The sequence below is a fragment of the Rhodotorula toruloides genome (genome assembly GCF_000320785.1).
Source record: "Rhodotorula toruloides NP11 unplaced genomic scaffold Scaffold15, whole genome shotgun sequence".
NCBI lineage: Eukaryota > Fungi > Basidiomycota > Microbotryomycetes > Sporidiobolales > Sporidiobolaceae > Rhodotorula > Rhodotorula toruloides.
Window position 1 is genome coordinate 24,394 of NW_015622975.1, and position 24,094 is coordinate 48,487.

At 61.6% G+C, this 24,094-nt stretch overlaps 12 protein-coding genes across 12 annotated transcripts; 7 read left to right on the forward strand and 5 right to left on the reverse strand.

Annotated features, from left to right (window-relative positions):
- Positions 1-94: 94 nt before the first annotated feature.
- On the reverse strand, positions 95-2,162 carry RHTO_01744 (MFS transporter, quinate permease; the record flags this gene model as incomplete). Its single annotated transcript, XM_016415423.1, has 8 exons — positions 95-413; positions 476-574; positions 631-751; positions 810-988; positions 1,045-1,459; positions 1,520-1,688; positions 1,753-1,984; positions 2,053-2,162. The coding sequence occupies 8 exons, from the start codon at positions 2,160-2,162 to the stop codon at positions 95-97; spliced, it is 1,644 nt and encodes a 547-aa protein (XP_016272397.1).
- A 1,440-nt stretch (positions 2,163-3,602) lies between these two features.
- RHTO_01745 (squalene monooxygenase) lies at positions 3,603-5,398 on the forward strand (the record flags this gene model as incomplete). Its single annotated transcript, XM_016415424.1, has 4 exons — positions 3,603-3,653; positions 3,716-4,970; positions 5,032-5,122; positions 5,185-5,398. 4 exons carry the CDS (start codon positions 3,603-3,605, stop codon positions 5,396-5,398), a joined length of 1,611 nt encoding a protein of 536 aa, XP_016272398.1.
- A 101-nt stretch (positions 5,399-5,499) lies between these two features.
- On the reverse strand, positions 5,500-7,031 carry RHTO_01746 (3-dehydroshikimate dehydratase; the record flags this gene model as incomplete). Its single annotated transcript, XM_016415425.1, has 3 exons — positions 5,500-5,590; positions 5,840-6,162; positions 6,228-7,031. 3 exons carry the CDS (start codon positions 7,029-7,031, stop codon positions 5,500-5,502), a joined length of 1,218 nt encoding a protein of 405 aa, XP_016272399.1.
- Positions 7,032-7,643: 612 nt separating this feature from the next.
- On the forward strand, positions 7,644-9,712 carry RHTO_01747 (MFS transporter, quinate permease; the record flags this gene model as incomplete). Its single annotated transcript, XM_016415426.1, has 9 exons — positions 7,644-7,753; positions 7,821-8,052; positions 8,117-8,285; positions 8,346-8,479; positions 8,538-8,761; positions 8,822-9,000; positions 9,059-9,179; positions 9,236-9,330; positions 9,390-9,712. The coding sequence occupies 9 exons, from the start codon at positions 7,644-7,646 to the stop codon at positions 9,710-9,712; spliced, it is 1,587 nt and encodes a 528-aa protein (XP_016272400.1).
- A 306-nt stretch (positions 9,713-10,018) lies between these two features.
- RHTO_01748 (uncharacterized protein) lies at positions 10,019-11,170 on the forward strand (the record flags this gene model as incomplete). The annotated part of the gene is made up of 6 exons (XM_016415427.1): positions 10,019-10,270; positions 10,424-10,514; positions 10,582-10,709; positions 10,773-10,896; positions 10,967-11,040; positions 11,099-11,170. 6 exons carry the CDS (start codon positions 10,019-10,021, stop codon positions 11,168-11,170), a joined length of 741 nt encoding a protein of 246 aa, XP_016272401.1.
- A 330-nt stretch (positions 11,171-11,500) lies between these two features.
- On the forward strand, positions 11,501-12,517 carry RHTO_01749 (methyltransferase type 11; the record flags this gene model as incomplete). The annotated part of the gene is made up of 4 exons (XM_016415428.1): positions 11,501-11,611; positions 11,673-12,011; positions 12,071-12,230; positions 12,291-12,517. The coding sequence occupies 4 exons, from the start codon at positions 11,501-11,503 to the stop codon at positions 12,515-12,517; spliced, it is 837 nt and encodes a 278-aa protein (XP_016272402.1).
- A 121-nt stretch (positions 12,518-12,638) lies between these two features.
- RHTO_01750 (uncharacterized protein) lies at positions 12,639-13,460 on the reverse strand (the record flags this gene model as incomplete). The annotated part of the gene is made up of 2 exons (XM_016415429.1): positions 12,639-12,981; positions 13,018-13,460. 2 exons carry the CDS (start codon positions 13,458-13,460, stop codon positions 12,639-12,641), a joined length of 786 nt encoding a protein of 261 aa, XP_016272403.1.
- Positions 13,461-13,714: 254 nt separating this feature from the next.
- On the forward strand, positions 13,715-15,540 carry RHTO_01751 (1-aminocyclopropane-1-carboxylate synthase; the record flags this gene model as incomplete). The annotated part of the gene is made up of 6 exons (XM_016415430.1): positions 13,715-13,942; positions 14,021-14,086; positions 14,152-14,345; positions 14,413-14,609; positions 14,682-15,326; positions 15,392-15,540. The coding sequence occupies 6 exons, from the start codon at positions 13,715-13,717 to the stop codon at positions 15,538-15,540; spliced, it is 1,479 nt and encodes a 492-aa protein (XP_016272404.1).
- An 87-nt stretch (positions 15,541-15,627) lies between these two features.
- Positions 15,628-17,109, reverse strand: RHTO_01752 (C-3 sterol dehydrogenase (C-4 sterol decarboxylase); the record flags this gene model as incomplete). The annotated part of the gene is made up of 5 exons (XM_016415431.1): positions 15,628-15,660; positions 15,720-15,785; positions 15,844-16,450; positions 16,505-16,587; positions 16,642-17,109. The coding sequence occupies 5 exons, from the start codon at positions 17,107-17,109 to the stop codon at positions 15,628-15,630; spliced, it is 1,257 nt and encodes a 418-aa protein (XP_016272405.1).
- A 692-nt stretch (positions 17,110-17,801) lies between these two features.
- RHTO_01753 (uncharacterized protein) lies at positions 17,802-19,372 on the forward strand (the record flags this gene model as incomplete). Its single annotated transcript, XM_016415432.1, has 8 exons — positions 17,802-17,837; positions 17,946-18,113; positions 18,176-18,435; positions 18,518-18,558; positions 18,619-18,631; positions 18,694-18,750; positions 18,812-18,951; positions 19,020-19,372. The coding sequence occupies 8 exons, from the start codon at positions 17,802-17,804 to the stop codon at positions 19,370-19,372; spliced, it is 1,068 nt and encodes a 355-aa protein (XP_016272406.1).
- A 234-nt stretch (positions 19,373-19,606) lies between these two features.
- Positions 19,607-21,130, reverse strand: RHTO_01754 (pyruvate dehydrogenase X component; the record flags this gene model as incomplete). Its single annotated transcript, XM_016415433.1, has 6 exons — positions 19,607-19,740; positions 19,804-19,921; positions 19,983-20,438; positions 20,498-20,647; positions 20,714-20,766; positions 21,076-21,130. 6 exons carry the CDS (start codon positions 21,128-21,130, stop codon positions 19,607-19,609), a joined length of 966 nt encoding a protein of 321 aa, XP_016272407.1.
- A 1,289-nt stretch (positions 21,131-22,419) lies between these two features.
- RHTO_01755 (uncharacterized protein) lies at positions 22,420-24,022 on the forward strand (the record flags this gene model as incomplete). Its single annotated transcript, XM_016415434.1, has 6 exons — positions 22,420-22,564; positions 22,601-22,785; positions 22,843-23,093; positions 23,170-23,346; positions 23,399-23,723; positions 23,783-24,022. The coding sequence occupies 6 exons, from the start codon at positions 22,420-22,422 to the stop codon at positions 24,020-24,022; spliced, it is 1,323 nt and encodes a 440-aa protein (XP_016272408.1).
- Between the last annotated feature and the right edge of the window lie 72 nt (positions 24,023-24,094).

Genomic DNA, 24,094 nt, shown 5'->3' on the forward strand with positions numbered 1-24,094 from the left:
GCCCGGGAGCGGCTCGATACTACTTCTACACGGACAGAGACAATGATAAAGACGCCCTCGCGGATATGCACACCTTCGCCCAACCATACTCCAATCAAACCTTCTCGCCATCGCTGGACGAGGCGTTCTCGATCTGCTCCTGACTCGCGGTAGGCTTGAGGTACGCGGGGTTCTTGGCGCCCAGCTCGTGCTCGCGCCGAAGCTCGGCCATGACGATCTTGTTGGCGTTCCAGACGTTGCGTTGGGCGAAGAGGCGGTCCATCTCCTCGAGGGGGATGTTGCGCGTCTCGGGGAGGAGGAAGCAAATGTAGGGGACCGAGAGGACTTGCATCGTCGCGAAGAAGAGGTAGACGCCGTAGCCCGAGTGGCCCATGTTGAGGAACATGGTGGGAGTCGCGCGGGAGATGACAAATCTTCCTGCGAGTTCGTGGCGGGTCAGCGCGCTGCTGGACTCGGAGGAAAGGGGAAGGTGGACGCACAGAGCCAGTTCGAGGTTGCGGCGAAGCACTGCGTGACCTGGCGAACAGCGCCGGGGAAAGCCTCCGAGTTGACGACCCAAGGCGTGCCGTTCCAGCTGCGCACCAAGTACAGTCAGCTATTGCTCGGAGCGACGGAGGTGAGGTAACGCACGAGACGGCGTAGAAGGCGGTCCAGAGGTAGAAGAAGAACATGGCTGCCTTTCCGCCGGGCGGGAGGTTGGGCGTCGGGTGAGCGGCAGGGTTCTGGATCTTGTTGTACGCGCCAATCGCGACTGCACATCACGTCATGTCAGCTCGAGCGGCGGACGGAGAGGGAGGACTCGCAAGTACACATCGAGATGGCACCGCCGACTGCGCCGACGAGGAGGATGCCGCGACGACCGAACTTGTCGATGATGACGAAGCACCAGACGAGCGCGAGGGCGGTCTTGATCACGCCAAACACGCCGGTGGTGAGGAGCGAAGTGTTGGTGCCGGTGATGCCGAGCGACTTGAAGATTGTGGGAGAGCTGCGCGCGAGAGGGTCAGCGCGTGTCAGGTGCTGGTGAATGAGAGAGCCACGCACTAGTAGTTGACAGCGTTGATGCCCGTGCCGTTTTGCCAGATGAACAACGACGTCGTAATGAGCATGCGGCGGAAGAGGAATCCCTTGCCGAAGACCTGTCGGAACGGCGCCCAGAAGCCTTCTCCAACAGCCGTGCGGTCGTGCTCGACCTGAACGTCGATCTCGTTCATCTCGTTGATGATGTACGCGTCCTCAGGCTGCAACTTGCGGATGTAGCACAAGTTCTTGAGTGCCTCGGAGCGGCGACCACGGGTGATGAGCCAGCGAGGAGACTCGCGGACGAAGAAGGGGATGCCGATGGCGAAGAGCGCGCCGGGGATGAGCTGGACCGCGAAGGGGATGAGCCACTGCTTGTGGCTCGACGGGATGTTCTCCGAGACGCCGTAGTTGATCCAGAACCCGACGAGGCCGCCGACTGTGAGCGAGAGCTTCGTCAGTGCATATCAGACATCGAGGGGAGAAGTGGTAGACCCACTCTGCCAGCCGAGCTCGTACATGCCGACGAGCTGTCCACGAATAGCGGGAGGCGCGATCTCGGAGATGTAGAGGGGCGTCAAGTTCGAGGCGGCACCGATTCCGAGTCCGGCGACGATTCGACCGCCGTAGATAGGTCCGAGACCGCGTGCGCCGTCAGCCGCGAGCATCTGCACGAGTGCAAAGCGGGTCAGTCAAATCGCGATGAGGAGGGAAAGCGTTCGGGCGACTCACGACGCCTGCGCCGAGGACAAAGACGAGTGCCGAGATGAAGAGACCGATTCGTCGACCGAGGATCTGACCCAGCGGGTATCCGACAAGCGAGCCAAAGAAGCAGCCGCCTTGGTACGTCGAGACGATGTTGGCCGAGATGGCGGCGAACTCTTTCGACGTCTTGTGCGCCAGTCCGAACTCGTTCTTAAACGACGCGAGGGCCATGGACGTGCCGATGAAGGCAGAGTCGTAGCTGTCAACGACATCGCGCGAGGAATCAGCGTCGGAGTCAAGCGGCGGAGGGAAGGACGAGAAACGCACCCAATCATGATGGCTGCCGTCGCAGCGACGATGGCGCATGCGTACACACGCCAGTTGTAGACCGCCTTGGGAGTCGGGCGGTCCTCGACGCGCGCGAAGAGGTTGACCATTTTTGTCAGGCGAGCGAGAGCTTGGGTGGGCGGAGTGGAAGGGGTGGGGGTGTGTGCAGTCGATGGAGGGGCAAGGCCAAGCAGAGACCAGTGCGAGTGGTCGAGGAGTGTCGAAGATGGAGCCCCGAGGCGCTAGCGAAGCGAGATAGAGAGGAGGCGGAGTGAGGAGAAGAGGAGGAGAACGAGGAGGGAAGAGCAGGAGATGGAGGGCTCCGGCTCGCGCGCTGAAAACTTTGGGGCACCGAGTTCCGGGGCCCAGAGACCGGGTCGTGGCGAGCGTGAATGAATTGCCCGCGCTCAGCTGAGCAAAGCGGGAGAAGGCGAGAGCCAGCTGATCCGGGAGAAAGAAGAGCGCGCTCCGCCCACCTCGCCGTCCACGCTCGTTTGCAATGCGTCTGCGCGGACAGCTCGTTAACTTACTCGTCCGTCGCCGGTAAGCTAGCGGGCGCACAACGTGTAGCGAGCCGCGGCTGCGTGTCGGAAGACTACAAGTCAGCGGGGACTTGTTGGAAGTCGAGGAGGGCGAAGGACGCATCTGTGGTCGCTGAGTCTGGAGGACGAGATTGCCTGCAAAGCTGTACTCGAAAGGATGTTTGGCACGTCGCACATAGAGCCTCGTTGCGCGGCGAGCTCGAATAATCGCGCAGACAAGCACGTATCGGCAGGACGGCGTCCCTCCGTTCCGTGAGCAACCCACCGACCGGATGTCTGCGCTTGTAAGAGATAGTTGGGCGGCAAATGTACGATGAGCTGTAGCGCGCGCGCACAGGAAGCAGGACGAGGCGAAGAGCAGCCGTCCAAGTTAACGGCGTCGACCTGGCGAGGCGCGTTCCTTCAGGCGCTCTTCTGCCCCCCAATAACCCCCTAGGAAGAGCGTCAGCGTGTCAAGAGGCTCGACGAGTCCGTAGAGGTGGTGTCAGGGAGGGTCCCGCGACACAGAGCAACCTCCCTCCGCCCTCCAGCCCGTGGAAAGCGTCCCTCGACCAGGCCCACTCTGTCCTCGAGCTCAGAGGTGTATGCTGTAACCTAACCATCCTCTTCGTGCGCTGCCACCGTCGCTTGAGCCGGATTGCCGCCGTCGAGCTGATGAAGATGGAGAGCAGCGAGGACGGCATGAGGAGCGATGTGGGTGGTTCGAGTGGGTAGCTGTGGGTCTGTCAGCACCACAAAACGCGCGCAAGCATCGTACGAGCGTGTTGTGCGCGCAGAAGGAGGACGAACCCACCAACACCGCCCTTCGCTTCTCTTCGCCGCGACAACACCGCTCGACCACGCTCAGCACGCTCACAGACACGCTTGACCCACTCACACACGCTAGACACACCTAGACGAACCCGCACACCACACCCACACACGCCGCTGCCACTCCCACCGCCGCTCGTTCGATCCTCACCGACTCGACTTGTCTCGCCGCGACCACGCTCGCATCGCAAGTCAGGCATGATACAGACGCACGCAGACGCCACTCGTGTACCTTCTGCGGACCCGCAGGTGCGCCCGCATCATCCCAACCCCCGTTGATCCCGCTGACACTCGCCGCTTCTCTCGCTCAGTCCGCCGCTGCGACCGAATTCGACATCGCCATCGTCGGCGCCGGCATCCTCGGTCCAGCTCTTGCGTACGGACTCGCCGAGTCAGGCCGGTCCGTCCTCCTCCTCGAACGCGACCTGTCCGAGCCCGACCGGATCGTCGGCGAACTTCTCCAGCCAGGCGGCTGCCTCGCCTTGCAGAAACTCGGTATTGATGATGCGCTCGAGGGGATCGATGCGGTGCCTTGCGAGGGATACCAGGTCTTTTGGGGAGACCAGTCGGTCGCGATTCCGTATCCGGAGGAGAGCAAGAAGATGATGTGGAGCGACGGGACGGAGCGGAAGCAAGAGGGGCGGAGCTTCCACCACGGGCACTTTGTGCAGAACTTGCGACGGAAAGCACAGTCGGCAAAGGGCGTCACGCTCGTCGAGGCGACGGTCAACGAGTTGCTGGAGGATGCGGCGGGCACGATCGTCGGCATCAAGGCGACTCCTCGCAAGCGCGACGATGGCGCATCCGACCCAGCGCAGGTCGACTTCCGCGCCAAGCTCACCATCGTTGCCGACGGCTGCATGTCCAAGTTCCGCCGCTCTCTCCTCCCTTCTCACGTCACCCCTTCGACCCGTTCGCACTTTGTCGGCCTCGTCCTCGAAGACGCCGACCTACCAGCCCCTCACCACGGCCACGTCATCCTCGGCAAGATGGACCCCGCGAACCCCCCTCCTCCCGCCGACTTGACCGTCCCCTCTCTCGGCCCGGTCCTCGTCTACCAACTCGCGACACATGAGACCCGCATGCTCGTCGATATTCGGGGTTACAAGCTCCCTCCGCAGCGAGACCTCGCCTCCTTCCTCCGCACGCACGTCTCGCCCGTCCTTCCCTCCTCGATCGTTCCCTCGTTCGAAAAGGCCCTCGAAAAGAGTTTGTCAGGCGACAAAGCGTACCGCCTTCGCTCGATGCCTAACTCGTGGTTGCCGTCCTACCCGCAAGGTCGAGACGTCCAAGGCGCTTTCCTCGCCGGCGACTCGCTCAATATGCGACACCCGTTGACGGGCGGAGGGATGACAGTCGCTTTCAACGACGCTGTTATCCTGACGCAGCTTCTTGGCGGCGGGAAAGCGGTGGGACAAGTCGAGCCGGACGAGCGGGGAGCGGTGGGTCTCGAGAACTGGCTCGATATGAGCGAGCGGCTCGAGGAGTGGCATTGGAAGAGGAAGGCCGTCGCGAGTTGTATCAACGTGCTCTCGCTCGCGCTGTACTCGCTCTTCGGTGCAGACGGTGCGTCCCAATGCGCTTCTCTCCCTCGAGGACGAAGCTGACGATTCGAGTTACCCTGCAGACGAGAACCTCGAAGTGCTCAAGACTGGCTGCTTCAAGTACTTCGAGCGCGGCGGGGACTGTATCAGCGGGCCCGTCTCACTCCTCTCCGCGTGCGTCTCCCCTCCCCTCCCTCTCACCCACCTTCTCACGCTGACACTCTTCCCCTTTACAGCCTCCGCCCCTCCCCCGCCTTGCTCTTCTACCACTTCTTCCGCGTCGCATTCTACTCAATCTACTGCCTCTTCACCACTCCCCTCGCCTCTTCCACCTCCAAGGGCAAGCCAGCGGTGTGGCAGTACCCTGCGCTGACGGTCAAGAGCATCAGGGTGTTTTGGACGGCTTGTGTGGTGTTGCTGCCGGTGTTGTGGAGTGAGGGACAGATGTAGATGCTCTTCTTATGCTTGTTGTGCCGTTCATGGACCCTTTTCTCCTTTCCCTCGCGTTTAGACACTCCTCCTTCCGTCGTTCGTTTCCGCAGATAGCGTACCTAGTCTCTCGCAACCTTTCTAAACTTGCAAACGTCGTTAATCGCTCCCCTCGCGCTCTCATCGACATCGAGAGGAGAGGACGAAGCGAGACTTCTGCTAGTGATTCCAGTACGAAAGAAAAGACGATGCGAAGGAAGCGAGGTGAAGAGATGTACAGCGAAGGCGAGTGATGCGGAAACAACAGTGTACAGCGATGCGAGGACTGACGGCACGGACGGGAGGCGGAGTCTAGAGTGAAGAAGGATGAGAAGCGAAGGAGGAAAGAAAGGTCCATTCTGCGCGACAAACGTCGTCAGCCCCGAGGTCGAGTAGGTAAGAAGAGAAGAAGGGAAAACGCACCAAATCTTGCCCGCGCGCTCATACGCCTCCTTGACCGCCCTCTCCAACCCCCTCATAGCCCTCCTCGCATGTTCGCGCGGTACCTCCTCCCCCTTCGCGCTCAAACTATCGTTGAACACCTCGGCACTCCACGTCCCCTTGTACCCGGTCGCGAGTACAGCGTCCGAAAAGCGCTGGACGGGGAGGTATGCGCCCAGAGAGTGTTCGAGGGGGAAGAGGCGGTGGGAGCGCGACCAGGGACGGATGGGGGGGATGGAGGGGTCGGAGGGGGGAGAGAGGGGTGGGGACATGAGGCGTGCGTCGGCGATTTGGTAGAGGAAGATCTGTGCGGACGAGGGGGAGGGGGTGAGTTTTCGAGCGAGGAGGAAGGGAGGGAGAGCGGACGCACCTTGTCGCCCGGTACACGCCTCACGAGTTCGCGCATGTTCTTCTCGAGCTTGTCGTCGACGTCGTCGCTGAGCCGTCCAGAGCGTGTGTACGGACTAGCCCACTCGAGCGCGAGGGTGTTGAACGAGTCGAGGCAGATACCGAGGTTTGGCCTATCGGCGCGCTCAACGACTTGCCAAACGTCTTGCCACGAGCGCCGGTGTGTGCCGAACGAGAGTCCTTCGTACATGATGCGGATGGGAGGGGAGTAGGATGCTGCGAGGTCGGCGAGCCAGCGGAGGTCGGAGACGGCTTTGTCGAGGGAGGAAGTCGTGCGTGAGGCGGGAGCAGTTGTCGAGCAGCACAGGACGAGGTCGGTGCCGAGCAAGGGGAGGATGTCGAGGATCCCCCTGGCGTACTCCCTCGCTTCCCGCTCGTCCTCCTCGTCCAACCACCCCTCGAATGTCCGCAGAGGCTGCCAGCAACTGATCTCGACCCCTGCGTCCCTACACAGTCGCACGACCTCCCTCGCCGCCGCGCGACTCGCCTCGTCGCCCTCCTTGCACGGGACGGCGTACCCGTTCTCCCTCGCGAAACGGTCACGGAAGTCTTGCCAGTCGAGGTCGAACAGCTCGATGTTGGCGAACCCTTGTTCGGCTGCGGCGCGGATCTTGCTTGCGAGCGAGTGCGACTTGCAGGATCCGAGCGAGAGGGAGGCGATGCCGAGCGGGACGGGGGGGAAGAGCGACGTCGGAGGGGAAGCCAGGGCGGGCGGAGTCGATGGGAGCGAGTTGGGTGCGGACGAGCAGGTGTCCGAGGAAGCCATCGTCGTCGTTGGGGAGTCGAGACGAGGGAGATCGCAGTGGGTGGGACGGGCGACACAGGCGGAGGGCGTCGAGTCGCAAGACCGTTCCCTCTCGTCTCTCGTTGCGCTTTGCCGTTGTGTCGCGCTGTACTTTCTCCGGCGTGGCTCGCACAACGCTGACGAGCTGCTGACGAGGTCGACCCACACGCTCTCAACGTTCTCCCGCCCGCCTCGTCCGCCTCCTCACCCCGCTCCGGACTCGCAGCGGGATCACAAGCGTGTGTGGAGACCCCTGCTCACACTATCAGCTCGCGGAGGAGTGCTACGAGGTGTCGACGCTGCCGTCCGCGCTGTTTGAGAAGGTCGAGTGGTGGCAAACTCGAAGCGGTCCAGGCTTTGCGAGCGCTCGTTTGGCGCGGCTGGAACGGAACGCAGGCCTCCGCGCTCGCCCAAGTTTCCGCCGCTTGACTTTGTCCGCTCACTCGCTCGTCCAGCTACTCTCTGCCGCCATCTACTCGACTGTACTGATTCACTAGGGCTCACTGCTACACACGGGGCTCATCCAGCGACCCACTGGAGTCTCCCACTCTTCGCCGCACTCCCCCTCCTCGCCTCGCCGTCCTCTCGCCAGCCATGGTCAACCTCTTCGCGCGCGTCGAGGACCGCCCGACTCCCAAGGCGGTCTACAACTGGCGTGTGTACGCATGCGCCATCGTCGCTGCGACGGCAGCCATCATGATTGGGTGCGTTTCTCGTCCTTCCCTCCGCCGCTTGACTCCGACGCTGATTCCTCGCGCGATGTCGCAACAGCTACGACTCTGCCTTCATCGGCACGTCCATGGCCCTCGCGTCATTCAAAAACGAGTTCGGACTGGCGCACAAGACGTCGAAAGAGTTCGCAGCTATCTCGGCCAACATCGTCTCGACGTACCAAGGCGGCTGCTTCTTTGGCTCGCTTGTCGGCTACCCGCTGGGTCAGATCCTTGGTCGACGAATCGGTCTCTTCATCTCGGCACTCGTCTTTGTCCTCGGCGCAGGCGTCGTGAGTCGCCCGAACGCTTTCCCTCCTCATCGCGATTTGACTGACCCGCTTTGCACTCGCGCAGATGCTCGCGGCTGACGGCGCACGCGGTCTCGGACCCATCTACGGTGGTCGCATCGTCGCCGGACTCGGAATCGGCGCCGCCTCCAACTTGACGCCTCTCTACATCTCTGAGATCGCGCCTCCCGCCATTCGTGGACAGCTCGTCGGCATGTACGAGCTCGGCTGGCAGAGTGGGTCTCGCCCGAGTCCTTCGAACCTGTGACGGCCGCTTACCCAGCTCTCGCGCGCAGTCGGCGGCCTCGTCGGTTTCTGGATCAACTACGGCGTCTCGGAGAACATCCCCTCGAGCCACAAGCAGTGGCTGATCCCCTTCGCGGTCCAGCTCATCCCCGGCGCACTCTTCGCCATCGGCATCCCCTTCTTCGTCCGCGAGTCGCCTCGCTGGCTCATCACCCGTGGTCGCCGCTCCGAGGCACTCCAAGAACTTGTGCTACATCCGCAAGTTGCAGGCTGAGGACGCGTACATCATCAACGAGATGAACGAGATCGACGTCCAGGTCGAGCACGACCGCACCGCCGTTGGAGAAGGCTTCTGGGCGCCATTCCGCCAGGTCTTTGGCAAGGGATTCCTCTTCCGCCGCATGCTCATCACGACGTCGCTGTTCATCTGGCAGAACGGCACGGGTATCAACGCTATCAACTACTAGTGCGTTGCCCTCTCTCCTTCACCGGCACCTGACACGCGCTGACTCTCTCGCACGTACAGCTCCTACACGATCTTCAAGTCGCTCGGCATTACCGGCACCAACACTTCGCTCCTCACCACCGGCGTCTTTGGCGTGATCAAGACTGCCCTCGCACTCGTCTGGTGCTTCGTCATCATCGACAAATTCGGTCGTCGCGGCATCCTCCTCGTCGGCGCAGTCGGCGGTGCCATCTCGATGTGTGCGTGCGAGTGTCTCCTCTTCTCAGTAGCTCGAGCTGACGGTGCTGTGATGAACAGTTGCGATTGGCGCGTACAACAAGATCCAGAACCCCGCCGCTCACCCGACGCCCAACCTCCCGCCCGGCGGAAAGGCAGCCATGTTCTTCTTCTACCTCTGGACCGCCTTCTACGCCGTATCGTGCGTCCCCCTACCTCCCCGCTTTCGAGCGCTAGCTGACTGGGTTGAGAGAACAGATGGAACGGCACGCCTTGGGTCGTCAACTCGGAGGCTTTCCCCGGCGCGGTCCGCCAGGTCACGCAGTGCTTCGCCGCGACGTCGAACTGGCTCTGTGCGTCCCAGCTTCTCTCCTGATGCACGCACCCCACGCTAACCTGCCTCAACTCGCAGGGAACTTTGTCATCTCCCGCGCGACTCCCACGATGTTCCTCAACATGGGCCACTCGGGCTACGGCGTCTACCTCTTCTTCGCGACGATGCAAGTCCTCTCGGTCCCCTACATCTGCTTCCTCCTACCCGAGACGCGCAACATCCCCCTCGAGGAAATGGACCGCCTCTTCGCCCAGCGCAACGTCTGGAACGCCAACAAGATCGTCATGGCCGAGCTCCGGCGCGAACACGAGTTGGGCGCCAAGAACCCCGCTTACCTCAAGCCTGAGTCGGGGTCGTTGGAGGAGGTTGAGGATGTCAAGGAGCATCAGGAGGTTGCCTGAGGGATGGCGGGGGGTTTGGGCGCGGGTACGGGTGTACTTGTAGGGTTAATTATCGGGTCATGGTTATCGCTGCATCATTTTGTTCAGTCGCAACATTTCGAGGAGGAGGACGAGGAGAGTGGGAGGAAGGTGGCTTCCTGAAGGGCTGATCGCGTCTCTTCGAGTCTCCAAAGTCTAGCAGAGTGCATTGCGACGCTCAGCAAGTCCCACGACGGCGCTGTCGTCGCTCACCCACTCCCATCGCGTCGAGCCGCCTCTCTCGCTTCATCAGTTCACTCTCTCCCGCTCCACCTGCCTCCAGCTGCTATGCCACCGCGCCCAACTCCCTCCTTACTCTTCCCCGACGACGCCAACGCCTCAGCAGACGAGATCCCCCCGCTCGCGTTCGAATACGAGGACGAGGTGCGGGGTGTTTTGGACAGGTTGAAGGGGGAGTTGGAGGAGCGTATGGGGGCTGGGGCTGGAGCGGGTGCGGCGAAGGTTAAATGGAGGGGGAAGGAGAAGGCTGTGCAGTTGGATGACCAGCAGAGGAAGAGGATGGAGGAGATGGTGCGGAAGGTGAGTACCGAGTATTGTTCGATGATGGCTTGCGGCACGCGCAGGGCTCTTTGGTGGGCTGTTGTCCAGCGCAAGGCCTCCCAGAGTGCAGACTGCAGAACAAGTCGAGGCGCAACGAGCTGACTGACCGCTCCTCTTCTTCGCACTCCCCAGTTCTACACGAAAATGGAGGCTGTCATCCTTTCCAACTGCACGATCGGTGGCCTCTCCTGGTCAGAATACGAAAAGAAGAAGAAGCGAGGCGGTTCGTCCCCCTTGCCCACTACCCTTCTGAGCGCGCGAAGCTGACCTTGCTGGGTTGTTCATCGCAGAGGTCGGCAAGACGCAGCCTTTCGACGAGAACCTTCACCAGCGGGTGTTGAACTATCAGAACGAGTTGTTTGATGCACGGGAAGTGAACGCGAGGGAGCGGGTGGACGCGCCAACTCGGACTGCGCAGGTTCGTCTGCTTTTCCTTCCCTTCCCTCACTCCGCAGCTGCTGACTTACTCTGTCCGCGCCAGTATATTCAAGAGATTGTCAACATCGACAAGGACCACCTCGCCAAGCTCGAAGAAGCGCAGATCGACGTGCCGGAGGAAGTCAGCCTGCCGAAGCCGCGGTCAAGGAAGAGTCTGGGTGGAGCTGGTACGTTCTCTTTCTTGTGCTGTGTTGAGCAACGGGTCCCTGATTTTTGTGGGTGGCTACGGTTGCGTAGTCGACGCACCGACGGCTGTGCAGGCGCAAGAGTACTTCGAGGAGGGCGAGCAGGCGCTCGACAAGCTGCTCGAGGTTCGCTTCTTTCCGCTCACCCTCCTCCAGCGCGCAAGGATTCACGCGACACCTGCAGGACGTGCCGAAGCTCGCGACAGCTGCCGACGAAGCTCGCAAGGTCGCTCTCGACGCCGCGAACATCCAGTAAATGCGCCTTCTCTCGGCCCCTCGGCACGGTTCGCCTCTCGGCTCGGCACCTGTTGTACGCATCTCCGTCCGCTGTTGACTGTAACACCATTCTCTGCCGACTCTCGCAGGACGGGTCACGTGCACGATATCGGCCGGACTTAGGTTTCGGAGGCGCTCCACTTTTCGCTCTTGCGCTCCTCCTCCTCGCTTGCCGACACTGCCGCTCTCGCCAGCACACCGCATGACTCGCTTGTGACGCTTGCTTGACTGAAACGGCTGTCCATTCCTTCCCTCCGCTCTCTCACCTCTCGCCAGGTCCTCCTTCTCCTGCTCGCTCACGATTTCCGCCATGTCGAGCGACGACAGGTGGTCTGCCCAGCGCTACAACACCAATGCCAGCTTCGTCTACTCTTCGCAGTACACAAGCCCAACACTCAACCTCCTCGCTCCTCGTCCAGGCGTGCGTATCCCTTCCGTGCTTTGAAACCGATACCTCACTGACGACGCTTACTGTGGCGCAGGAACGCATCCTCGACCTCGGATGCGGCTCAGGAGACCTGACTATCGACTCGCTCCTACCCGCTGTCCTGCCTGGCGGAAGTATCGTCGGCCTCGACTCTTCCTCCTCCCTCCTCTCCAAAGCGCGCCAAAACCTCTCCTCTTCCTCCACCTCCTCCAACGACAAATCAAGTATCTCATGGATCGAGTGCGACGGCCACGACCTCGCAAGCCTGGGCAAAGACGGGCAGTTTGACGCAGTCTTCTCGAATGCTGCGCTGCATTGGATGAAGCGCGATCCGCAGAGGGTCGTGAATGGTGTGTATGGGTTGCTCAAACCAGGAGGACGATTCATAGGCGAAGTGCGTGCCCTCTCCCCCCTCACTCGCTCTACCAGCCCTGACTTGCGAAAGTTTGGCAGATGGGCGGCGCGCTCAACATGGTTGGAGTCCGCTCGACCCTGCATGCTGTACTCGCCAATCACGGAGTCGATGCGAACAAAGTCGACCCGTGGTTCTTCCCGACGCCGGAGGTGTACCGCGCGATATTGGAGAAGGCGGGATTCCGCGTCGAGAGCTGTGGTTCGTCTCGCTCTCCCCCTGTCCACAGGTATTGAGGTTGATGGTGTGTGTATGGCACAGACCTCGTCCCGCGCCTTACGCCCCTCCCAACCGGCCTACGAGGCTGGCTCGAAACCTTCGCATTCGCTTTCCTCGACGCCCTCCCCTCGTCCGCCGATCGCAAAGCCGTGATCGACGAAGTATGCCGCCGAGTCGAGGTGGATATGAAGCATGATGTGGGCGATGGAGGGGAGGGGAAGTGGACGGTCATGTACGTGAGGTTGCGGTTCAAGGCGTGGAAGGAGTGAGCGGGTCGGGCTGGATGCGCGTGATGCATTGTCTATAACAGTTCGTCGTGTGATCGTGTATGGCTACAAAGGCGTGAAAGAGTGAAAGACCGAGTGTCCACTTTCGTACATGTCCTGCTCCTCAAGCAACGACTGCGACCTGCACAGCCTGCCCATGCGTCTCCCTCTCATACTGCTCGACATCAACTCCCCCAACAACGACATCCGCCAACCCTCTCTCGAGCATCCGCTCTCCCAGCTCGTGGTCCGCTTCCTCCCGATAGGCCGGCAACGCCTCGACTTCGTCTTCCTCTGCTCGGCGGTGTCGACTGATGGGCGGTGGGCGTGGGACGGTGAGGATGAGGAAGTTGGCGTCGAAAGCGAGCGGGAGGGGGTAGGGGAGGTCGAGGAGCGAAGGGGGGAAGGAGGTGTGTGTTGGTCGGTAGGCGAGTCTGTTACGGCGGTCTCCTCGGTCAACATGGTTCCTGAGAGAGAGTGACATCGAGAGGGGGTTTGCGCACCCTTTCCCGCCAAGCAACCGCTTGACAGACACCTTCCTCAACCCCTTCTCCTTGCACCACCCTATCGCAAGCCTCAACCTCTCCTCGACCCACTGCGCCTCCTCGATAGCCTTCTTGACCGCCCTGATGTGTCGACTCGAGACTTTTCCCGCCCAGCAACTGGTCCAGTTCTTTGATCGCGCATCTACGAGGGCGAGGTGTCGGGCCGACAAGTCCCTTACACGGACGAGCCAGGCGAGGTGCGACGCTCGCAGGGAGCGTTCTGTTAAGGGTGGACGGGAGCTCGAGAGTGACGACGAGGCGGACGAAGCGGTGGACGGGCGTGACGAGGCGGGAGAAGGGGTCGCAGCTGGGTGGTCTGCGGGAGGCGGGATGAGCGGGCTGCGCAGGTCGGCGAGGGTCTCTCCCGCTCGCAGTGCTGCGAGGACGAGGATCGCAGCCATTCACTCCGCCGGCTGCTTATTGGCGACGAGGAAGAAGCGTGCGTCGCTGCCGAGGACCATCCCGCTCCGCTCCGCTCGCTGCCTTATCCTCGCGCTTCGCCTTATCATCTTCGTGCCAGCATGGGCTAGTGGCACGGATGGACGCTGTTCGACTCGCTCCTTGCCCTTCGTCTCCCACTCGCCCCCCATCCCTGTCGCCCGACTCGCGGCGTCGCCCTCTTCCTTGCTTGACCTCTCAGCCTGATCAGTGACCCATGCAGCGCCGTGACCCTGCGCATCTGTCCCGGCGTGCGCAGCTCAAACTCGACGAGGCGGCCAGCTCGCCGCTCGTCTCGGCGCGCGCGCGCACGACCGCCAACCAGGCTCGTCTCGTCTTTGCCTCTTCCCTCTCGCGCACTCGAGGGCTGACCGGCTCTTTCCTCTGTTGTCAGTGGTCCGAGGACAACACGGGCGGCATCGTCAACGCCGGCTTGGCCGAGAACGTGCGCCCTCTCGCTTTCTGTCCTGGCTCACAGTTGCCTCCAAGCCGGCGCTGACTTGGGTTGTACACCCCGGCACAGAGCCTCATGCATGACTGGCTCACGACGCTGTGGGAAAGAAAAGGCTCGCTCAAGATAGAGCGCACCGTTTGTTCCCGTCCCCTCGCTCCGTCGTCGGGAAGCGGTTTCTCACGTACAGCTTACGGCTTCAGGACCTCACGTACGGCACGAGCATTCTCGGCTCGCACCGCCTACTGCGCGCACTCGCCGCATACTACTCGACCTACTTCAAGCCCGCCTCGCCCGGCGAGCCCCAGCACATCGCGACGTCGAACGGCTTGTCCTCCATGATCGAGCATCTCGCAGCCGTCATCTCGGACGCCGAAGACGCTTGGCTCCTTCCTACGTCAGTCACTTTCTCTCCTGCGGCTCAAGTGTGTCTTCTCACTGAGACAGCCGTCAAACCCGCGCAGGCCGTGGTATTACAGCTTTGTGCGCGACCTCGGCGCCGTGAGCCAGGTCCGCATCGCAAGTGTCGCCATCCCGACTGGACAGAACGGCACGCTCGCCGAGGTCGAGGCAATGGATGCAGAGATGGAGCGGCGGCGGCGCAGCGGTGTCCAGCAGAAGGTCACGGCCATACTCGTGACGAACCCTCACAACCCGCTCGGTACGCGTGCACGGTTCAGGGTTAGACCGGTTTTGCATCATTTTTTATCGCTGACCACGAGCTTGCACCCAGGCTTCTGCTACCCTCGCCATGTCCTCGTCGCGTACGCCAAGCTCGCGGAAAAGTGGGGTCTCTACCTCGTCTCGGACGAGATCTACGCCAACAGCGTCTTTGGCGGCGTCGACTTTGTCTCGATCCTCTCCATCGACGTCCTCCGCGAAGCCAGCTGCAACCCCTCGCGCATCGTCGCCTTGTACGGCATGTCGAAAGACTTTGGCGCGAACGGGTTCCGCGCTGGATCACTCGTGTGCCAGCACAACGACAGGATCATGTCGGCGCTTGCAGCAGGCGCGATGCCGATGCGCATGGGCTCGCCAACCGACATCCTCTGGTCCGCACTCCTCACCTCGCCCGACCTGGCCACCTACCTCGACAAGAATCGCCAGAAACTCTTAAGGGCCTACACATACGTGACTGCCTGGCTCGACGTCCACGGAATCCCGTACACACCAGCAAACGCAGGCCATTTCGTCCTTGTCGACTTTAGGGCATTTGTCGGCCAGACGGCGCGTGGGAGCGACGCCGCTGGGTTCCGTGGCAACAGTGGGAACCAGAAGCGGATGGCGGAGGAGAGGGAGGGCAACAGCATGTGCAGATACAGGGACGAACTCGACTTTCTCAACTTGCTCGTCAACGGCGGAGTCTACCTCAGCTCCGGTGCGTGCTCTTTCTCTCCCCTATTCAAATATCCACAACTCACACAGTCCTTCCCTTCGTCACAGGCATGTCATACGCCTGTCCCGAGCCAGGCTTCTTCCGTATAACCTTCTCGATCCCGCGGAAAGAGCTCGAGGTCGCACTCGAGCGCATTGAGCTCGTTTGCGGGCTTGCAAACAAGGCGGCAGCTCTTAGTAAGGTGTATCCGCAGTAGACTTGCAATCCTCTTTGGCAGATCGCCCGCTGTCTACGCCTCGAATGAGGCTGGAATCCCGCCGGCCGCACAGCTCGAATTCCACCATCATTCCCGGCGCCGTTCATCCATCTTGTACCACTGCAGCAGCGAGATTGTCAGAAAGGAGAAGCGGGAGCGAGACTTGGGAAGAAGCATACTTCGACACCCGTCCGTATGCCTTCCTCGAGGCTCTCAATCGGCTCATACCCAAGTAATCGTCGCGCCTGCGGTTCAGAAGGCGTCAGCGCGGACTCGCAACGAAGAGGAAAGGCCGAGACGGACCCGCTCGATGTCCATATAGAGGTCGTGCAGGACGTATTGCATGTACGCCCGGTTGACCGCGCACTCCTCCGGCCTCTTCCCCACGCACCACCCCGCCCACTCACACAGAGTCGCATACAGCATCCCCACACTGCTCGGTAGGACGACAGGCTCAAACCACCTCGGTGGGCGGCGAGAATAGGCGAAGTAGACTGCTCGCGCGAAGGACCAGAACGAGACTGGCTCGCCGTTGGTGATGAAGAAGGCTTGGCCGGCAACGGAGAGGGACGGAGCGGATGATGGGTCGTCGGTGAGGGGGAAGAACTGGTTCCAGCGATTGCGGGAGGCGGGAAGAGGCGGATCGGGTTTAGCGGCGCTCGCGTCGGGCTGTTCCGACGTTGGGAGATTCCGTCTTGGTACCGTACACGCAACAGGCTTGATGCGGACCTCGAAATCGTCGGGGGAGAGAGGCGGCGCGTCGAGTTTATCAGCGGCGAGGAGGTGCGCGTGGACGGCGTTCTTGACCGTCACAAAGTCGAGCATGTTGCGGTTGTCGCCCATCTGGAAGGCGGACTGGCCGTCTTTCCAGACGCCGATGAAGCCTGGCAAGACTTGACGGTCGCCGGGGCTGTAGAGGGGAGGTTAGCGAGCGCAAGCGCAGCTCGCTGAGGAGTATCCGCACCCGATGATGCCGCCTAACCGAATCGCGCAAGTCAACAGACCGTCCTTGCCGTTCGCGTCGAGCACAATCTTCTCTGCAGCAGCCTGTGAGAGCGTCGTCAGCGCCTGTGCGAGCGAAAGCGGCGTCTTAAGGCGCACCTTAGTCCCAGCATAAGATGGCACCTTTTCCTCCGTCTCGATCCGAGGTAACCGCTCATCGACGTTCGTCAAAGGCACTCCAGGTCGGTACACAGCCGTCATCGAGCTCGTGAAGACGAGCTTGCGCACGCCCGCCTCTCGACACGCCTGCACGACCGCCTCTGTCCCCTGCACGTTGACCTTCTGCCACATCTCGGGCGTCGCATTCGCATGCGGACTCGCCGTATGGAAGACGGTCGTCGCGCCTGAAGCACGGAACGCCTCGACGATCGACTCGCGAGAGGTGATGTCGGTGCGGAAGAATCGGTATTCGCCTTCGGGGTCGAAGCGGCGCTGAGTGAGGCCGAGGGAGGCGACGCGCGAGACTGGATGGCGACCGAGAAGAGCGGAGACGAGTGCTGCGCCGAGGAAGCCTTCGCCGCCGATTACGGCGTAGGATTCGCGGGAAGGGGAGGGGGAGGTGGACATGGTGACGGGACGGCCAGCTGACGCAGAGATGGCGGGGTCGGCTTGACGCATCAAGGGAGAGCCTGTGCGTTTCTCAGTGTGTCAGCAAGGACTTCACACAGCAGAACCACGCTTCTCGTTGAACGAGCGGCGAGATTAATGTGGGGAGAATGGCTCCAGAGGAAGCCCGCCGACTCACTAACGGTGCCAGACTCCGCCTCGACTCGTCAGTCACGCTGCTGAAGCCCGTCGTGCGGCTCTCGTCGGGCTGGGTGCGCTCGTTGAGGAAGCGAGAGTTGAAGGAGATGAGAATTGGCGAGGGAGGCAGCGGTCGAACGGCGGTGCGGCGGGACAGGCGGGTTCAACAGGTCGATTGAGTCGATGTGTATGTAGACCTGTGTGTGCTCCTGCAGCCCTACGAGCGTGGAGTGAGCGAGGACAGACTGTGGTTCGATGCGAAGGTTGCTCGCGCCTCTCTCGCTCCCTCTTGTCACTCGCTCTGCTTCGTTCCGCGCTAGAAACACACAGACGGCGCCTTTGCATGCTCCAGAGTCGTACCAGCGAAGCTAGCCGGCCCCACTCCCCTCACGCGCTCCGACCTCTCGCCTCCTCTCTCACGTCGCCGCCTTGTCCGGAGGAATGCTTTGTCCTGCTGGCCTACGCTCGACGACTACCTGCTAGGACTGTACACCCTTGCGCTGTTCTCGCCCGCCATGTCGCTCTCCGTCAAGGACATCATTGGGCCCGTGGTGCGTTTCCTTCTCCCTTCTCTCGCTCCTGACGCCGTTCCTCGGCCTCTCCGTCGCGAGTCGTACCACCGCAGACGCAGAGGACTTACTGACCTTGCACGACCGCAGCTTGTCGGCGCCTGCCTGTCATGCTTCGCGTGCGGAATCACCCTCAGCCTGTCGACGCGCTACTGGGCCCGCTTCCATGTCGAACGCATCTGGATTCGCATCGCGGTAGTCTTGTCGATGCTGTTGGCGATGATAGACACGGCGTTCAACGGCACTTGGGCGTACAAAGTGCGTTCCGTGCCCTTCCTGCGAGTGAGGACCACACTGACACCGACTCGCTCTCCTTTCAGTGGACGACCACCTACTACGTCCTCCCCGACAAACTCTCCCTCTTGCCATGGGAGCTCACGGCCAACTGCTTCGTCATGTCCACCTCCATCGTCCTCGCCCAGCACTTCTACCTCTACCGCCTCTTCTCCCTCAGCGGCAAGAACTGGCTCGTCGCTGCGCCCGTCAGCGTCGCGGCGCTCGGTTGTTGGGGCGTCGCGATTTACATGGGGTGGTTCTGCTCGAAGCACCCGAACGACATCGCGGCGTACGCGGACATCACGTGTGTTTGCATCCCTCCTCTCCTTGCTCGTTCGGCCTGGCGGGCGTGGTCGAAGTGGTACTGAGCCTGTCTCCTCCGACAGGAATGTCTCGTGGGTCTGGTTCGCTGGCGCGTTCGTCGTCGGTGCGCTCGCCTGGCCTTTCCGCTTCTCCCACCCATCTCGCTGACTTCTTCGCTCGACAGACGCCTACATCACGTGCGCCCGTCTTCGACTTCGCTGACCATGTCGTTGCTTAGCTAAGCGATGCTTCCAATCAGAGCGGGCCTGGCCTACTACCTCGTCATCCGCCCGAAGTCGGGTCCTTCGCTCGCTAGGTCTGCTCCACGCTTCTTCTCATCTGTGAGCGAAAACTGACGGTTTCTTGTGACTTTGAAGCTCGCCTAAAATCGCTGCGCTTCGAGCGGCGCAATGCAACGCCTTCGCCATCCTCTGGCACCTCGTGATCGTCATCCTCCACGCGCGCGACAGCAACACCTTCCAGGACACGTACTTCACCTTCTCACTCGTCAAAGTCTGTGCGTCCCCGTATCATCCTCGCTCTTTCTCCTCGCTCGAATCACTGAAGTCGTCCAACTTCGCGCAGACACCGGCTCACTCCTCGCGACTCTCAACGCGCGCTCCCCGCACGCCGAAGGTTCCTTCACCGACCGTTTCCCCTCGCGCACCGGTCACGCATCCTCCTTCTCCCCTTCGACCTCCTCGCGCCTCAAAGGCTTCGGCACGCCCGCCGGTCCGCCTGTTCAAGTCTCGGTCAGGCAGGAGATGCATATTGAAGCTGAGAGGGGGGATGATGAGGAGGTTTTGGGGTTGGAGGGGGTTAAGAGGAAGAAGGAGGGAGGAGCGGGAGGAGGGGAGGTGGTTAAGGTGCAGTTTGCGGGGGCCGGAGAGAGGAAGGGCGCGGACAAGGCGGGAGAGGGAGATAGCGACGAGTTCTAGGACGGACACGTCTCTTCTGCTTGAAGATGCAGGATCGAAGAGTGCAGCAACCACTATCGTTAGGCGTATTCGTTTGCTATGCCATACACTCGTTTCAGTTCTCTCGCGATGCTCTGGCTCAAACAGCTGCTCATTAAGACCGTGAGAGTGGAGAGAAACGAAAGTCTATGTCCAGAACACATCGCAGCGCGGCGAGACCAACCAAAGGAAGAGCGGGAAAGGGACGCGACGGATCTACAGTCCCAGGATCGCGTCGAAAGCGTTCTGGTTCGCAGCGGGAGGAGGCGGGACGGGCGATGCGGAGGATGTCGAGCGGGCGTTTGAGCGCTGAGAAGGGGGGAGGTAGTCGTCGAGGATCGAGTCGAAGGCTGCGTGACGAAGGGCTGTGTTAGCTTGCTGAGTCGCCGGAGTGAGGAGAGCTGGCTGCGCACAGAAGACGGGCGCGGAGACGATCGCAGGCTTGGGTCCCGCTGCTGCGGTAGCGAGACCCGAAGCGATGATCCGGCGCATGCTGGGACCGTCGAGCTGGACCTCGACCGGCTTCTTGACCTGTGTGAGCGGTCGAGACGTCAGCTCAGCTACTTCGTGTAGGGAAAGCGCGGGCACTGACGTCTTTGGGCGTCGCGGTGTACTCGTTCGCAGGGTGTCCACCATGAGGCTTCTCCTTCGGCAGCGATCCTCGCGGGCTGCTGATCTTGCCCATGAAAGCAAGAACATCTCCCTTCGTCAAAACGCCGTTGTGTCCAGTTCCCTTGATCTCGCTCGCGTCCTGGATGCCGTTCAAGGCGAGGAGGCGGAGGACGGAGGGGAGGAGAGGCTTGGAGTGGTGATGGTGGGCATGGGTGGCGGAGGGAGTTGGGGAGGGAGTGGCGGGAGAGGGAGTAGGAGCGTCGGAGGCGGTAGGAGAGGTTGGACCGGCTTCGGACTTGGAGTCGGAGGGGGAGGGGGCGGAAGAGGAGGCGGCGGCTTCCTCTGAGGGAACCTCGATGTTTGCCAAGTCGTCGCCCTCCTCTGCCAAAATCGCAATGAGCTTGCCGACCTGCACACCCGCTGCGCCGTCGCCAACCTGCGGAAACGGGGTCAGCTCGACGTGAGACGGGATCTGACCGGGATAGTCGGACGCACCAAGATCTTGCCCATCACACCGTCATCCTGCGCCTCGACATCGATAGTCGCCTTGTCCGTCTCGATGGACAGCAGGACGGCGCCTGCCGTGTATGCCTCTCCCTCCTTGACCTTCCACTCCGAGATGCTGCCCTCCGTCATGGTCGGCGACTGTGCAAACAGATCTAGTCAGCGGAAATCCGGGACGTGGACAAGGGGAAAGGCAGCGGAATATACCATGGCCGGCATGAGGAAGTTCGAGTACGCCGCAACGGCCGAAGAGGCATGGACTGCGCACGGTGAGGAAGGTGAGCGAGCGACCCCTCAAAGCCCGGTACTTTCTGATCCCTCTGGCGTCCCCCAGGCCTCTCGGACCTGTTCCTCCTTGCTGAGCACATCCCGAACCAGGTGCACCGCCTGCCGAAGATGGACAGCCAACCGCGACAACTCCTCCCTTGGGCGGTCCACCGCGCTGGAATCCCATCCCTCCGTAATCTAACCGGGTCCCACGTCTCCATTCCAGCTCATGATAGGCGCGAGACGAGATCGATGCGGTCCGACAGTTCCGCTGGGGTCGAGCGGGAGAAACGCGAGCTCACGCTGGCGAGCGAGTGGCCGAGTCGCCTGGCGGGCTGTCCTGAGTACTGCGAGCATCCTGGCAGCCGAGAAGAGCCTTCACGAGCGGTGTGAAGAAAGCGAGGAGCGGGACGAGGTGGAAGCGATGAAGCGAATAGCGGATGTTGGGCAGACCTTCACCACGCCCGCCAACTCGCTCAGACGCCGCTAGAACGGGCTGTGCTGCTTAGAAACTGCTACGACAACAGCGCAGAGCTGTTCCCGCTTGTTCGCTTGGTCTCGTCGCGCCGTTCTCTCGCTTCCTCGAGTCTCATCAGCTCACACTCCGACTCCCGCTCAGGCCGCCTGGGAGGGGAGCATACGGGCTTGACAGCGTCAAAAGCAAGGCTATGGAACGCGGGGAGGACTGGGACGCGGCCGGGTCGACCTTGACTCTCCCCTTCTCCTCCCGTCGTCGCCCCGCCCTCGGCCCTCGCCTCCTGTCCCGTCCGCCGCGCGGTCCCACCGCCGAGAGGAGGTCAAGGAAAAGTTCGGTACGGGGAACGGGCAGGATGCGCGGCTGCACAATCGGGTCGGGCGCGGTTTGTCCGCGCGCGCGATACCGCTGGCTTGCTCGCTGAATTGCTTTCACCTCTCTCTCGCTCCTCGCTATCTGTCTGCTGCTCGAATTCGGTCCTTCGGCAGCTTCCGATCCATATTTCGCCGACCCAGCCTCACCGAGTGGCCGGCCCGCAACTGACTCTCGTCGACCGACCGGATTTGCCGCGGTGCTCTTCAGCCACCTCGTCTCGACCCTCGCTTCCGCATCCGACAGTCGTTGCTGGCCCAGCGCGTCTCTCGTCTGTACTTGCGACGCACATTGAACCGGGCGACACCCCCAGCCTCCTCGAGCCCAGCCTCTCAGCCTTCGACTTCTCCCTCGCCTCGCTCTCCCTATCTTCCACGCGAGCCTGCACCGCCGCTCGGGTATTCCCCGCCTTCTTTCTTTTTTTCTGGCGCCAGCCATCAGCCGGGGCCCACTATCATCCGACGTCGTACCGCCGGCTCGCCGTCCGACTTATCGTCCGCCAATCCTTCTACCTTCAATCCCTCTGCCCTCTACCCACACTCCGCCGCTCCTCAAGACGCACATCCCTCATGTCGTCGGGCACGGCACAGGCGGCGTTCTCCTCGATATGCCCGGACATTTCGTATGCAAGTCGAGTCTCGGCAACTGTCGCTTCCGCCGCCCGTCAACGGCTGACCCTTCTTTTCTCTGCAGGGCGAGTACTGTTCCATGCCGTGGCACTACGTCGACCACAAATGCTGTGGCATCTGTCCTTCACCAGCCGTCAGTCGTTCTCGTCTGTCGGCCGGAGAACCCGCTCATGCTCGAGAACCTCTGCGCGCAGATTAACGGATACGGCACCATCGCCGGCTTCTGCCTTGCCAGCTTCTTCAACATGCTCATCGTGCTATGCCAACCAGCCAGCTCCGCCGTCTTCAGCAAGTCTTCGGTCATGCAGCTTCTCCGTCTCTCTCGCTGACATCCTCCTTTCGCACATGCAGTCGCCGCCCAACTAACCGTCGCGCACATGTTCCTCGTTGCGATCATGGTTCGTGACATGATGGGTACCGCAAGTAACGGCACGAACGGTATCCAGGCGTTGCACGCCGAATTCGCTTTCCTCGCTGCTTCGTCGATCATCGGCGTCGTACTCGCTTGCGTACTGTCGGACGCGCACCATATCCACGTTCGTCGCAGTTCCTTGGGTCTTCAACGGCGACGGCTCACCGCTCGCCTTTCGCAGGGTTTCAAATCGCACGAAGACCTCGAGCACTTCCTCAACGCACAAGACGACCTCAAAGATGCCCGGCGAAGAGCCGAACCCGGCTCGACAGTCTACGGCACGCATCGACTGCAAGTGCAGGAGCACGAGGCGTTCGTACGAGGCGAGCACAAGGCGAACCTCGTGCGAGGCGTACATCGATTGCGGAAGTGGCATTCGCGCAACCAAGCGCGCATACTTCTGTTTGCTTTCGGCGGAAGCGAGGCGTACTGGTACGTCCCTCCAGCGCTCCTTCCGTGGTCGATTGGAGGAAGAGCTGAGTCGGATACTATCCCCGCCACTGCGCAGGTTCATCCTCTACGCCGCCACAATCTGGTTCGGCAAGGACACGATCTTCTGGCAACCGAAGTGCAACGACTTTATCGGCGCCGCCTCGTGGTCGCTCATCCGCGGCGTCTCGTTCACCATCTTCTCCCTTGCCTTCCTCTTCACGCTCTTCCTCTGCATCCCCGTCTTCCATCCTACGTGCGTCACTTTCGTCCAGTTACAGGGATAGTCGACTGACTCTCGGCCGCAGGAGCTCGTATCGTTCCGCCGCGCACTTCATCGTCCTCCTCTTCTCGCACCACATCGCCCGCCCTCGAACATCCTCGCCAAGCTTCCGAGACCGTCGACGAGAAGCACGGAACAAATCCGCCCATGCTGATCCCGTAGAAGAACCGCAACCAGCCCCCGACGCGCCCGAGACTCGACCCGAAGTCATCGTCCGCTTCGTCCTATCGCTCTCGATCTGGTCGCTCTGGTTCGTGCTCCTCCTCGTCGTCTTCTTCAAGGCGCGAAGAGACTTCCTCTTGACGGGGACGGGAACCGCGCCCTGGCCTTACGCGTGCATCCAGAACTTGGTCCGTCTCGCTCATGTCTTTGCTTACCCGCATGCTGGCTGACCTGCTCGCGAGGACAGATGTTCGGCTCGTTCCCCATCTTCAAGTTCTGCCTCAACGTCGTGCGGGGGAGGGCGAAGGACAGGAAGAAACGAAGACGAGCGATGGCATCCAATCTTGCGACTCCCACTTCGACCGGTCTCTCGCCAACGGTCCGACGGCGACTGTCCGGACTGAACAGGCGGCCAGCGACAAATGAGCAGTCCTTGAGCCGGTCACGGAGTCGAGGGCGGCGGCAGAACCGAGCGAAAGACTGGTAGACGGGCTGCAAACAACGAATCGAACGAGACCGCGTCGAGTGAACGAGACATTATGTGCACATCTATGCGGAG